This window comes from Pangasianodon hypophthalmus, chromosome 11, assembly GCF_027358585.1.
Source record: "Pangasianodon hypophthalmus isolate fPanHyp1 chromosome 11, fPanHyp1.pri, whole genome shotgun sequence".
NCBI classification, from domain to species: domain Eukaryota; kingdom Metazoa; phylum Chordata; class Actinopteri; order Siluriformes; family Pangasiidae; genus Pangasianodon; species Pangasianodon hypophthalmus.
The window spans coordinates 5,416,470-5,430,281 of NC_069720.1; the positions used below are offsets into that span (position 1 = coordinate 5,416,470).

Genomic DNA, 13,812 nt, shown 5'->3' on the forward strand with positions numbered 1-13,812 from the left:
AGTCGCCTGTGATAGGCTCCAGGCTCCCTGTGACCCTGTGTAGGATAAGAGGTACAGAAAATGGATGGATGGTTTGATTCCTGAATATTTGGTTTCTATACTTTGTGTGGTGAAACAATAGAAACAATTAAAAACAAGTCAGTGGTTTTAAAAATCATTTTATGAAAAAAAATATTTAGTTCATATTTTAGTGTGCCAAGATAAGCAAAAAATAAAACTCACAGAGTCCTTTGAAAACTGACATTTTGAATCTCAGATGTGCAAAAATATCAGATTTTTGATTTGCTCTTTTGCAAATCAGATCAGAAATCCAATTTCGGTTCACAATATGCACTTTTAGATGGTATGATTCAAAACCAAAACGTTCAGTGTGACATTTTTGCATTTTAAATTCCCATTTCTGATGGCATGATCAGAATCCTGCCACTTGGCACACATGGGTTACCAGTTTGTCCACCTTGGCCTGTGTTTTGGTAGCTGGTTAGCAGGATAAGCTGGATTTTTCAGTAAGATCTGCTAGAAAACATCACGTAGCCTAATAGTACGCTCTGATCTATCCCTAATCAAATCAGCTATGGAAAGATTATTATATTTGTGCAGGTTCAGCTGAGATTTTTGCCCCCCTGCTGCTTTGAATCCGCCCATATTATCTGGGTGTCAGCCTTGTTCTGGTTGGAGGGAGGGGGACTGGTCATAGAGGTCCAATGCGTCACGTTTATTTGGGCCTTGTGGAGCCCCGCCGGCTGCGCGCGCGTTGTCCGACTGTGTGTTTGTTTTGGGTTGGTTTTTTCTTCAGAACCGGAACCTCTTTTTTCGTGCATTCTGGATCCAGCCGGAAAATAAATAAGGTATCGAATCGGGGCGCGAGCAGAAAAAAGCGCAGCTTGTAACGACATGTTACGACAGCATGCCTGGTGTCGGTTTTCCCCTAGCAGCCGCGGTGTAGCCAGCATACTGAAGTGCACTGAGCTAGGGATGGGGCTGAGCATTATGCTGCTTGGCTGCCATTGTGCAGAGTGATTTTTTTCCCTCCCTTCGAGCTTCGAGTTTCCGCCTCATGCATTCCTGATTTCGTGCTTTTTTTTTTTTTTTTTTTTTTGCATGCACTCTTTACTGTTTGTTAGCCGTACCAGACGGTTAGAGCAAGGACATTAGCCAAGCTGGTATATAAAAACGAGCTGCTGCTCCTACTGTCTCATGCTATCAGCAGCTAGCTAAAGTTGCTAAAAAAAAAATCCTAAAACGCTTCTTTGCATGGAACGCAATATGAACATCTGACTGTTGCTTGCATCGCATTTCCTTTTGTGCACTAGCTGAAGATCTTGTAGATGTGAACACATTCCGTTTTTTCCCCCCTATCGGTTATAGCAGGCTAGCTTAAAATGATACACCACTCAGGGCAGCGTTGAACCCTGCATTTACATAAATGAATAGTGTTTATTATTATTATCAAATCAAACTAATAGATTTGATTTGTGATGTTTTTTGGACGTGCATTTTAAAAAAGCACACATTCAGGATGTTTTGATGTTTTTTTTTCTTTTTTAAATCCTGGCATCTGCTGCAGAAATGTTAGATAAAGGCACTTTATTTATTTAAAATGCATCCCTGAAGAATTAAAGTGCTTTCAAGTAAGTTGATGTTGTCTCTGTCTTGCAGGTACACTGCTTGGTGAAGTTTTCTTTTTGTTCATATAATGTAACAAGACTCATTATCGGTCCTTGTATTAGTCAACGACCCGACGTATTGGGACATTTTAAATAACCGAGGTCCTGTGACAGCTGAAGCCATACATGTACAGCGGAAGGATGACCGAGGCATGGCAGCAGCAGCATGCAGTGGCCCCTCCTCCTGTTGCACATCCTCTTCTTCAAGGGGCCGAAAATCCCCTCGGTAGTGCCGTGTATGGGATCGTCCTTCCGGCGGACCCTGCTTTACAGCAGTCGCAGCATGGTCAGCACGGCCAGCAGCACCCCGTGCCTGCTCAACAGCCGTCCCTGCAAGTCGGGAGCGAGGGCGGGCACAAATGTGGAGCGTGCGGCCATGATATATCTCACCTGGCGAACCCACATGAGCACCAGTGCATGGTGAGCCAGGACCGCTCTTTTCAGTGCACACAGTGCATGAAGATCTTCAGTCAGGCCACTGATTTGCTGGAGCATCAGTGTGTCCAGGTAGAGCAGAAACCGTTTGTCTGCGGCGTGTGCAAAATGGGATTTTCCCTTCTCACTTCTCTGGCGCAACATCACAACGAGCATTCGAATGGCAACAACCCTATGAAATGCTCCATCTGTGAGAAAACCTACAGGCCAGATTCTTCCTCCTCAAACCCCCAGCAGCCATCTACAGGCGAGACCTCCAGCAGTGGAGCAGCAATGGGCTCGTCTTCGTCCACTGATTTTCAAAACTCCGACAGGCCCTACAAGTGTTCGGTGTGCTCGAAGGCTTTCCGACACCTGTCTGAGCTCTCGCGGCATGAGCGAGTGCACACGGGCGAGAAGCCTTACAAGTGCAACACCTGTGAGAAGAGCTTCAGCCAGGCGTCTCACCTGGCGCACCACCAGCGCACTCATAGTGCTGACCGCCCTTACAAATGTGCTGTCTGCGATAAGACCTTCAAGCACCGGCAGCACCTCGTGCGCCACATGTACGCCCATTCCGGCGAGCACCTGTTCAAGTGCAACTTGTGTGAACTGCACTTCAAGGAATCGTCCGAGCTGCTGCACCACCAGTGCCAACCCGCGGGCGAACGACCCTTCCGTTGCGCGACGTGCGGGAAGACCTTCAAGCGGCCGTCGGACCTCCGGCAGCATGAGCGTACCCACTCCGAAGAAAGACCGTTCCAATGTGAAGAGTGCCAGATGAGTTTCAAGCAGCAGTACGCCCTCGTTCGACACCGTCGCACTCACAAAAACCCAGCAGAGCGCCCTTTCAAGTGCAACCAGTGTGACAAGGGCTTCCTGCAACCGTCCCACCTTCTGTACCACCAGCATGTCCATGGAATCGAGAACCTGTTCAAGTGCGCCGCTTGTCAGAAGGGCTTCAGACAGTCTGGGGAGCTGCTCAGGCACAAGTGTGGAGAATCCGGCTCGGGCTCTAACGCACCCGAAAAACCGTACAAGTGCGACGTGTGCGGCAAGGGCTATAAAAAGTCGTCCACCCTTCAGCGACACCAGAACTCCCATTGCACCGAGAAGCCCCTCAAATGCTCCTTGTGTGGTCGCCGCTTTCAGTCGTCGTCCGATTTCGTCCAGCATCACTGTGATCCCGCCCGCGAGAAACCAATGAAGTGTTCGGACTGCGAGAGGCGCTTTAAATATTCATCGGAGCTCCAGAGACATCGCCGCGTTCATACGGGGGAGAAACCTTTCAAGTGCCCAACCTGCGACAAGGGATTCAAGCAGCGAGAGCACCTGGCCAAACATGGCATCGTCCATTCACGGGAAGCCCAGTTTAAGTGTGTGTGGTGTGGGGAGTGCTTTGGGGAGCTGGGGGCTCTTCAGGAGCACACAGTCCAACACACTGCAGAAGGAGGAGGCTATCCAGTAGCCCCGTGCATACAGTAGTGGTGCTCCACCAACATTAGCCTCCCGTCTTGTTTAACGAAGCCACGAATATATAGTGCTTATATGAGAAACTTGCTGGTATTCTAAATGTGCTATAATTTATTGAGATTCATTTCAAGACTCACAGCCTGTGATATATACTTTTCAATTCTCAGTACCAGTATTTTCCAGCCAGGCCTTAAAAAAGCTTAAGTGCAAAAAAAACGATAAAATGTCCAAAAAGTATTAAAAAGTTTATAGGATATACATTCAAGGTTGACTATTCTAGATTTTTTAGCTCTTCTAGCTCTTCTTTCTCCAATATTTGAAATTTAAAATATTCTGAAATTCCAATACAGTGCTGTTGTAAGTGTTTGTGACTGCATTTTTGATTGCATTTTCACTATTTTAATATTAATGAGCTTAATTCAATTGTTTTGTTAGGAACGGTTCCTAACATGAGAAATTGGATTTCACTGGCTGGAATAATTATTGAGGCATGTGACACAGACTTTTTTTTTTTTCATCTTGTACAGTATATGTACAACCTCATGCTTTTTAACTGCCATAGTACTTGTATATACATTAAGGCAAACACCTTCGTATAGTAACTCGACCGTATAAACTCTAATGCCTAACCCATGATGTAACAGGGTATGTGTATGCATGAATAATCTAAGATCTCTATGTTAGTATTTTCTGTTGTAAACTGTAACTGGTGCTTATTTGTATGTTGTCTTATAGGCAAAAGAACAAACTTAGTTACTTTGAAGTGATGCAGTTGTATGTGACGAGTGTAAGTGGTTAAATCATCCCTGCAGTTATCATGGTTATTTAGACAATTATCAGTAACACTAATACTTTTACACAGTTTACAGTTTGGACTTACATTTCAACTGCCCAGTAACAGCATGTCTGTCACGGTAATTAAAAACACACACACATAAGCTGGTGTTACTACTTATTGACGCTCGAATATCTTCAGTACTATTCAGAAATTGATGTTTTGTAATGATTTAGTACAATAGTACACTTTAGTGTCTGTATCTCCACCATACTGTAAACTATATGTCCATGATCATTCCTTTCTAAGGACAGTTATGACTTTCTTTCGGTGGATGTAGTAGGATTATTTTACCTTTTAGACGTTTTCTTTTCTTTTTCCATTTATACATGCCTTTTTGAAAAGTGTTGGTGATGTCCCTTAAACATTAGGTTTGCATCCTAATGTAAAAAAAAAAAAAGTCTAGGAATCAAAAGCACCGTGGTTGAATTAAGCAATGCCACAATGTTTGTTAGGAAATAGCTCTAGTTAGACAACATTGCACCTTAATCAACCTTAATCAGCATATCAATCAGTATCGTGCTGATCATGATTATTTGGATGATGCCAGGCCAGTCATACAAGCGAGCATCCTGTAGAGACATAATAGGAAACAACAACAATAATAATAATAATAAATGTTTGTTAACTCTAACAACGTAGTCATTTTTAATTTTCAGGAACAGCCCTATAACAAATTCTTCACCATGTCCATTCATTGTTACAATTATAATATGTAATTAACTAAGGTTATTAATAAGAAATAGGGATGTAGCCTGCTCATCCTCAGGTCTAGCACCTATAAACCATTCTCTATTTTTTTTTTTTTTTTTTCCCTCACATCAACATTTTAACATTTTTAAGTGTTTTTAATGATGGTGGGGCGATTGAAATATGTAAATATCTCTATATGTATTAATTTGTCCTATCTTTGCACTTGTATGTATTGTGACCTTAGGCTACATGGCATTAACCAATAAATGTTTGCAAATATACATGTTTTTTTTTTTTTTTTTTTTTGAATTCATAATTTTCTGTTAGTCATGTAATAACCAGGTGTCGCCACAAGAGTGTAGAAATTTTTTTCTCTGCACCTTCAGAGATTTAAAATAATTTAATCTGACTTTTTATTTGAAAAAATAAATAAATAAATAAACATTGTCGCCTGGAAGCTTATTGACCGCTTCCGGTTCTCCCGTCAAAACAGCAGCAGCAGCGGCAGCAGCTTTGGCCAAATACCCAATGGCTCACTATTTCCTACACAAGTGCACTAAATATGGTGAGAAATCTGGGCTTGTGCACCCTACGCAGTGCACTATATATCCAGTAGGAAGTCGTTTGGGATTCGGTATCCGATTCTGCGGTTTGAAACAGAAGGGGTGTGAGTGAGCTAGCTAAGCAGTGCAGGGGATCTCTCCACCCCCTCGGCGGAACATTTGGGAACATCTCAAGACTTTATCGTTATTAGTATTATTATTACTATTTTCATTTTCCTAATAGCCGTGTATTCAATGCGTAGCTGGTAACCGGAGTCCAAAAAACTGGACATTTTGGATATAACCGGTTTGAATCTAAACGTTAAAAGAGTCGCGAGACGTCGCTGACGAATCGAGCTAGTTTGTTAGCTAGCTAGCTATTTATCCGTGTGTGTTATTGGATTCCCTAATGTTAGCTTAGCTTGTCACGGTTACCATAATTATAATAATAATGTGAATTAAAAAATATCTATTTACGCGCTGTTATTTAAAGAAATATCAGACTCGTCTAGATTGTAACATTATTTATTTATTTTTTGTTTTAATTAATTCGTCTTAGCTAGCAATAATAGCTAAGTGGTAGTCAGCCTTAACGTTAATTTTATGTGGTTAGGTTTTTGCTCAGTAACGAGAACAGTAAGTGTAATTAATTTTTAATTAATTCAGTATCATAGTTTGAGAAGATAAGCTTATAACCGTTTGTAATGGTTTAAAGCAAGACTAGCTAGTAATTAGATGCGTAGCAAGCTGTGTGCTAAGCTGACTAGCGAGCTTGACAGGTGACATGTTCATGCATATGCGTGTTGCTTAGCGATCCAGCTATTAATCACGCAGCACTAAATCGCATCTCTACGCAGCCAGCTATGCGAAATCTTGGCGAAATTCTTCCTAACCAGCGTTACTAAGCTGGCGCTGTGTCAGAAAGCGTGCAGGCTGCTTTCCGGCACATTCGGACACTCCTTATCGGGCTTGAACAGGAGGTCATGGTCCTCGCTGCATTGCGGCCCTGTTTCACCGGAGAGATCAGTCGCACATTGCTACAGTGAACCAGGCCGTTACCAGAGCTGCGAGAAGACAAGGCCGGCTTTGCGCTGTCGTGTTGGGAGTGCTGTGGTCGGTGGGGAAAAGGCAGGTCCATCATCGCCCATGCCCGCCATGCCTGGTCCGGCGGCCAGCAAAGCGCGGGTGTACGCTGATGTGAACACTCTGAAGAGCAAGGATTACTGGGACTATGAAGCACACGTGCCTAGCTGGAGGTACAAACCTTCTTCCCATTGTATTTATATACCCATTTGCTATAAAGGTTCCCCATTCTGGTCCTTTAGAATCCCCTGTCCTACACATATTAGTGTGTTTCCTGCTCCCAATACACCTGATTCAACAAATCAGCTCATTAACAGAAGGGAAAACATTAAAATGCACACGACAGAGGCTTGTCCATGACCAGGCTTGTCCATGACCGGGCTTGTCCATGCCCGGGCTTCTCCTGGAGCAGGCTTCTGGTCAGGCTTTGGTTCTCAAGCTGGGCTCCAAGAACCCCTAAGGATCGGTCAAGCCCTAATTTGCAGACAGTCTTGGAAACCACAGCCATTATTAAAGTTATTCTGCCTATAAATAATGCCAAGTGAAATCTAATAATAATAATTAATAAAATGGGTTCTATGGGTGGAAAGTTCAGAAATAAAATATATCTGGTTTCAATCATTAAGAAGCCTAATTTTTTAATAGTGTGTAAAATAAATCTGTACTTTCACACTTAGGGGCCCCGACTGCATAAAGTATCCAGTTTATTCTTATTTTCTTATATCATTTTTCACCTTCTCTCAGCAACCAAGATGATTACCAGTTGGTCCGGAAGCTTGGAAGAGGCAAATATAGCGAAGTGTTCGAAGCCATCAACATCAACAGCAATGACAGAGTGGTGGTGAAAATACTCAAGGTGAGACGTTGAGCTGTGATTCTTAAAATGGGTTTGAGATTTTCTTTAATGACGTGATGAGATTTTCATCAACTCTTATCAATTACTGTGTAAGGAATAAAACACATGGGGTTGTGCTGTTATTGGAAAAATAATCCACAACACGGTGGTGAGATGCAGCCTGACACAAAGCAGGGTTACCGTTACCACCCCGAGGTTGATTATTTACCTGTAACAGCATACCCTGAAGTGTCTTATTTCTCTTATTCCACAATGATTTGCTAATACAAATTTTTAATTTATTAACGAACAGCACAGAATACCCTTTTCTGTTTGTTGTGGAATGTTTTATGAGACGTTAGCCTTTTTTATGTAGATCATCCACCAAACAAGTCCCCGTGAATGAGTTGTTGCTATAGAAACACTAATGTATTAGAATGAGTGCGTTAATATTAACCTGTGATTCGACTTTCAGCCAACACTATTCTCAGAGCGGCTGACCAATCAGAATTGAGAATTTAATACAGTTGTGGTATAGTCAATGTTATTATATAGTTATTAAAGAAAATCTCAGACCCCTGAGATAATAGCAGCTACTATTAATTTTTATTATGTAGTTATTAAAGCTCTAACTCTTTCTGGTCACTATAATGTGTTTCTTACTGGAGGTTGTTCACCTCCTAATCTAAAGCCCAGCAAAGTGAAAAAAAATTTACGGCATAAAGAACGTCAGTTTGATGTAATTGCAGTTTTAGTTCCAGTTGATGCAACAAAACATTTCAAATCCACATTCAGTAATGTCCATGTATAAATATTTGAGTAGTTGTGCATTTCTAAGACTTGTCAAGGGGCGCTTTGCTGAAAGCAAAATGTTTCTGAAGCTCTGGTCTGCAGCAGCGTACGCAAGGGATTTCACTCACGGCTTCTTTGTCACTCTTGTCCTATCACTTTTGCAGCCAGTCAAGAAGAAGAAGATTAAGCGTGAGATCAAAATCCTGGAAAACTTAAGAGGAGGAACCAACATAATTCGCCTTGTGGATACAGTCAAGGATCCTGTGGTAGGTTACTGTCACAACATCTCTCCATCTGTCTGCCAAGCCTGAGCATGGCCAGTTGTCAGTATAGATAAAGCAAGATGAATAATTGATGAACTAAAGTTGTCTGTACTTATTTCAGTCCAGAACACCAGCTCTTGTCTTTGAGTGCATCAATAACACAGATTTCAAGGTAACATTTTATTTTTACTAAAAAGTATTTATGAATTATGGCACTTGAGATGTATGTATAAAGACGTTTCAATCAACAAAAATACCAAAAGACAGTGTTTAAAATTGATTTGACTGTTTGGTATCTTACATTTTTTATTCTTATTTTTAGGATCTCTATCAGAGATTAACAGATTTTGATATTCGTTTCTACTTGTATGAACTTCTAAAGGTAAGAGTATAAGAGTATAACTTGCCCTATTGCCAGCCCTATCCAGAACCTTGCGAAATGTTATTTTTGGTTTATCTGCAGGCTCTGAATTACTCTCACAGCATGGGAATCATGCATCGGGATGTAAAGCCACATAACGTGATGATAGATCACCAAATGAGAAAGGTAACCTGTGCACTGTATGTTCAAGCTTTAAACTAACTGGCAGTAAGAATGCAACTTAATTACAGGATGTATAATTTTGTAATCTCTGCTAAAACATTTTGTAACGTGGGTTATGCTGCTCTGTTCTCCACCATGCACAATGTGCTAGTATGTGGTTTAGGACACGGCCCAACTATTTGAGACCAGTGATTGCTCAGTATTACAGAATAAAAAAACGTTATTGTGCACATCAATCGGAGCTTGTCTTTTAGCTGTTTGCTGTTATTTTGTTCTCCAGCCTGTCAAAAGCGTTTGGCACGAACCGGATAGTATTGGCACGCTGGCTAAAACCCGGACTAGAGGATAAAGAGAGACAGATGAGGAAGGCAAAGTGCTTGAATCGCTCACTCTTGCCCAATATAATCAAGTTTGAAATGCAGAAATACAAAGAAATTCAGCAACACCTTCCGGTAGTTTACTAGCCAGCTATCATGAGTTCTCTATCTAAAATAACTTAAAAATATATAGTTCCACAACGAGGATAAATCGGCTGTCTGACATCTAGCATTCACTAGCTTTCCACCAAATTAGACTTGTCTGTTCAGCAGGAGTAAAGCTAACACTCCACCAGTCCCGAATGCTTTTTCCTCTTATAGTATAGTATCGATCTCTTTCACCCTATCACTCCTCTGTCTCCGTCGATTGGCAGCAAGCTCTTGTCTGTCACCGTGCAGTCAGACTTATTTCATGCCTAAAGGTGTGGAGTGATGATACTAGATATATCTGGGCCTGACTCACCACTGTGTGTTGCAGAATTGTCAGGAACAGCAGATCCCCTGACCCAAGAATCATGTTTTTTTATTTCATTTTTAGCAGATAAATCCTACACACTGTAGCTTTAAATAATGCTGTGGGTGTGTGTCTTTTTTTTTTTTTTATATATAAATAAAAGCTGCGCCTGATAGACTGGGGTCTTGCCGAGTTCTATCATCCTGCACAAGAATATAATGTAAGGGTGGCTTCGAGATCATACAAGGGACCAGAGCTGCTGGTTGATTATCAGGTATAGTGTTTATACACATTGCTGAATTTATTTTTGTTATATTTCCCTCATACCCTAAACACACTTGGTTATTTCCTGCTTTGCAGATGTATGATTACAGTTTAGATATGTGGAGCCTGGGCTGCATGCTGGCCAGTATGATTTTTCAGAAAGAGCCCTTTTTCCATGGCCAGGACAATTATGACCAGGTAGTTACAAGTTATAATGCGATGCTTACACGTCATAGAATCTAAATGCTCTTAATAAAATTGATAAATAATTAATGGCCACGCTGTTCCCTCTTTATAGCTTGTTCGTATTGCTAAGGTCCTCGGGACGGAAGAGCTTTACAGCTACCTTAATAAGTATCACATTGAACTGGACACACGTTTCAAAGACCTGCTCGGACAGTGAGTTCATGTCCAATTCTTTAATGTGGTGTAGGTTCATTTTTTTATTTGTATGGAAGTGTTGTTGTAGTAATGCTAGAATTTTTAGTTTTATAATAATAGCAGCTGATTTCACAAAAATGTATACATTTGGCCAAAAAAATAAATAAAGGGGAAAATACACAGAAAGTATTTAAACAAATTCTGATTGTTAATGCTGAATTATGAGGGTTTTTTTTTTAATTTTATGAATTCAACGTTCTTAATAAGTTAAATATTTTGCCTTTATATATAGTTAAAAATGAGACGATTGCGAAGAAGTAAATACAATATCATGAGACACTACACAGGAAAAGCAGTTTGTTAAAACCAGAATAGTGTTTTCTTAATTACAAAATTTCCCTATCGTCACTGTCTTAATACAATGTACAGTCAGATAAGTGTTGGCCTGTTTAAATGCAGCATCTAGTGTTATTGAAAAGTTATGTATTTGAATTGATGACCACATTGCAATCTTATAATGGTAGCAAACTTTCAAATCCTCATGCAGCTCTATGAAGAAGGTGTGTAACACCCATAAAATCTCACTGAAGATTGAGTAAAAACACTATTTCTGGATGTTTGCTGGATTTGAAATGGCCGAGACTAATCTAACAGTACATTGCAATAAGATGGGGAAATTCCTTAATTATGAGTATTTAATTGTTTTTAAATATAGGGATATAACAAATAGCTTTTCCTGTGTAGTGATTGCTTCACTTAGTTACAGATTTTCTCCAACACAGGCTTATTGCGGTGTACAATCAGAATAGTCTTTGCCCTTTTTTTAAAAGCAGCATCTAGTGGTATTGAAAACTGTACAGTCGAATCATTTACCACGTTTGAGTATTGAAAATGTACCTTGTGCAACTCTATATGGATGGTAGGGATCCACCAATACCTATATTGGTAATCAGGGATCCATTCAATACCATGCTCATTTATTCGTACTTGTGAAAAATTGCTCTGGTACTGTGTATGTGACTTAATCCTAGTGTACGTTGTCACACTAATGTATTCCAAGATTAATGATGGCATTCAAAGCAGACTACAAACTGCTCTGTGGAAATACCAAGTGGAGGATCTACAGCATCTTCCTATTGTTATTTTCACAGAGCAGTTACAGGTAACCTGATAAAACATCTTAAACTTAAAAATCAGCACAAGGAGTTCATTGCTAGCAGCAGCAAACACAAGCTAGATGAGAAAAAATGCTACAGGCAATGCTAGGTGAGTGAAAATAACAGGTCTTACTCAGTATATTGTTCTTGACGATTAACCTTGATCAGCCTTTGACAGTGGTGGATTTCAACACAATAAACACTCATAAAAAAAACATGCTTTTCTAATGGCTGTAGAGAAGTGCTTTTTGGAAGTGAAATAAAACCCACTCTCCATTGCAACCCTACTCGATCGAAGGTAGCTAATGTAGCTAGCTAAAGCACGTTATAAAGAACAATCCTAAGTGCATGAACAGTGTGGGCTTCTCATGGCCTCTATTTAATCCACTCAAACAAATGGAGCTAAGTAGCAAGTTCCGTGACATCCCTAATTTAATTAATACTATGTAGGTTATTAATTTTGGTATCTATCTATCGATGAGCACCAATAGCATGTACTCGTACTTGGTCTGAAAAGATTGGTATTGATGCATCCCTACTGGAAGGTGTCTAATTTCCATAAAATCTCACCAAAGATTGAATAATAACACCATTTTTGGATGTGCACTGCATATTGGTACTGCTATAGCGCTCAATTTTTAATTTGCAAAAACCCTCCAGGCAAACGCGAAAGCGCTGGGAGCACTTTGTTCAGCCGGAGAATCAGCACTTGGTGAGCCCCGAAGCTCTGGACTTGCTGGATAAGCTGCTGCGTTATGACCATCAACAGAGACTGACTGCCCAGGAGGCCATGGAACACCCCTACTTCTGTGAGTGCGAGAGTGCTGTTTGCTATTTCCTGCATAACTATAGGCTTTTTTAAGCATCAGAGCATTCACAGCAATGTGCATCATTTCTCTCACACCTTACTAAAAGGCGTTCTTTCATTGCAAGTCTGTGTCTCAGAGGGGTGTCATATGTCTGTGTGCAGATCCTGTGCTGAAGGGACAGTCTCTCTCAAACTCAGATGGCACCCTGGCAATAAGCAGTTCGACTGCAACATGATGAGCTAAAACTAAAAGGTATGATTATTTCCAGTCAAAGGTTTAAATCTGAATGCATGTATAAATAAATAAACCTCTGTAGGATTTTGTAATACTATTCTTATCGTTTTTCTTTTTCCCCAGGAAAACCTTTTTACCTCAGTGTTTGGCAGAGACCCTGCGTTTCAGGTGTAAAGCTTCACTCTACTGAAGCAGGAAGTAATTTAGTATCACAAGACATGTACAGAAAACTGAAACACACCGGGCTGGCCGACTCCCTCTCCTTTATTCACTTTGTATTAGTGCTGCTTGCCACAGTTACTTAGATACCAAAAAGTGGTATTCTGTATGTCCCCTTCTTTCCTCTTTTAAGTTAAACATCTCTCTTTAAAAAAAAAAAAAAAAAAAAAAAAAAAAAATTACAGAATTATAAGTGATTATATATTGTGGTTGGGAAAGAATGCCTGCTCTTTCCCTGTGACTCTCAGGCTCTACAAGACTGCTGTGGGCTCAGGATCCAGGTTGCATTGTATGCTGGAAAGATTGTCATGGTCAGTTAATTTGCCCTGCTGAAATGAGTGCAAATTCTAAATTATAGTATTATTATTATTGGGTATGGAGGCTTTTCTGCGATCTGTTGAAAATATGATATATTAAATAAGAGATACTTTTTAACCAGTCTGACATGTGGGTGTGTATTTTTAACTTTGGATAAATAATGACAGCTGTGCTACTATTGAGAGACTGGATCACTTATGGGACCTAATTTAAGCCTAGCCATGAGCATGATGTAGGCCAGCGAACTAAATTAAGCCCAATTAATCTAAATATGATACGGACACTTAGGATCGTGCTGTTATTGAAAAGTAATCAATTATGGGGTGGTGTGATGCAGGCCAACACGAAGTGGAATTACTGTTACTGCTGCAAAGTTTTTCCCCTCTAACAGCACTTTGGTTTTAAAGTGTTTTATTCTTCTTATACCACCATTTAAAAAAAAAAAAAAAAAAACAGGTTCTGAGATGAATTTTAGCCAGATGTTCAACAACTGTACACAGTCTCTTTATGTCGAAAAT

General features: G+C 40.4%; 2 protein-coding genes across 3 annotated transcripts; both read left to right on the forward strand.

Annotated features, from left to right (window-relative positions):
- Positions 1-463: 463 nt before the first annotated feature.
- LOC113536403 (zinc finger protein 319) lies at positions 464-5,363 on the forward strand. Its single transcript, XM_026930289.3, has 2 exons — positions 464-848; positions 1,660-5,363. The coding sequence occupies exon 2, from the start codon at positions 1,794-1,796 to the stop codon at positions 3,564-3,566; it is 1,773 nt and encodes a 590-aa protein (XP_026786090.1). The 5' UTR covers positions 464-848; positions 1,660-1,793; the 3' UTR covers positions 3,567-5,363.
- A 194-nt stretch (positions 5,364-5,557) lies between these two features.
- csnk2a2a (casein kinase 2, alpha prime polypeptide a) lies at positions 5,558-13,411 on the forward strand. Of its 2 annotated transcripts, XM_026930821.3 has the most exons (12): positions 5,562-6,880; positions 7,452-7,563; positions 8,499-8,600; positions 8,719-8,769; positions 8,920-8,979; positions 9,061-9,144; positions 10,076-10,186; positions 10,273-10,374; positions 10,475-10,575; positions 12,375-12,523; positions 12,685-12,775; positions 12,881-13,411. In XM_026930821.3, the coding sequence occupies exons 1-11, from the start codon at positions 6,771-6,773 to the stop codon at positions 12,756-12,758; spliced, it is 1,056 nt and encodes a 351-aa protein (XP_026786622.1). In that variant the 5' UTR covers positions 5,562-6,770; the 3' UTR covers positions 12,759-12,775; positions 12,881-13,411. The 2 variants fall into 2 exon arrangements, with proteins under 2 accessions (XP_053094062.1, XP_026786622.1); XM_053238087.1 differs by lacking the exon at positions 12,881-13,411 and having other exon boundaries at positions 5,558-6,880; positions 12,685-12,776.
- The last annotated feature ends 401 nt before the right edge of the window (positions 13,412-13,812 follow it).

Excerpts from the sequence above, each read along its gene's own strand:
- LOC113536403 (XM_026930289.3), top strand. The coding sequence starts at position 1,794 with ATGTACAGCGGAAGGATGACCGAGGCATGGCAGCAGCAGCATGCAGTG.
- csnk2a2a (XM_053238087.1), top strand. The coding sequence starts at position 6,771 with ATGCCCGCCATGCCTGGTCCGGCGGCCAGCAAAGCGCGGGTGTACGCT. Across the intron at positions 8,601-8,718 it reads ATACAGTCAAGGATCCTGTG|TCCAGAACACCAGCTCTTGT; the intron begins GTAGGTTACTGT and ends TACTTATTTCAG. Across the intron at positions 12,524-12,684 it reads CATGGAACACCCCTACTTCT|ATCCTGTGCTGAAGGGACAG; the intron begins GTGAGTGCGAGA and ends GTCTGTGTGCAG.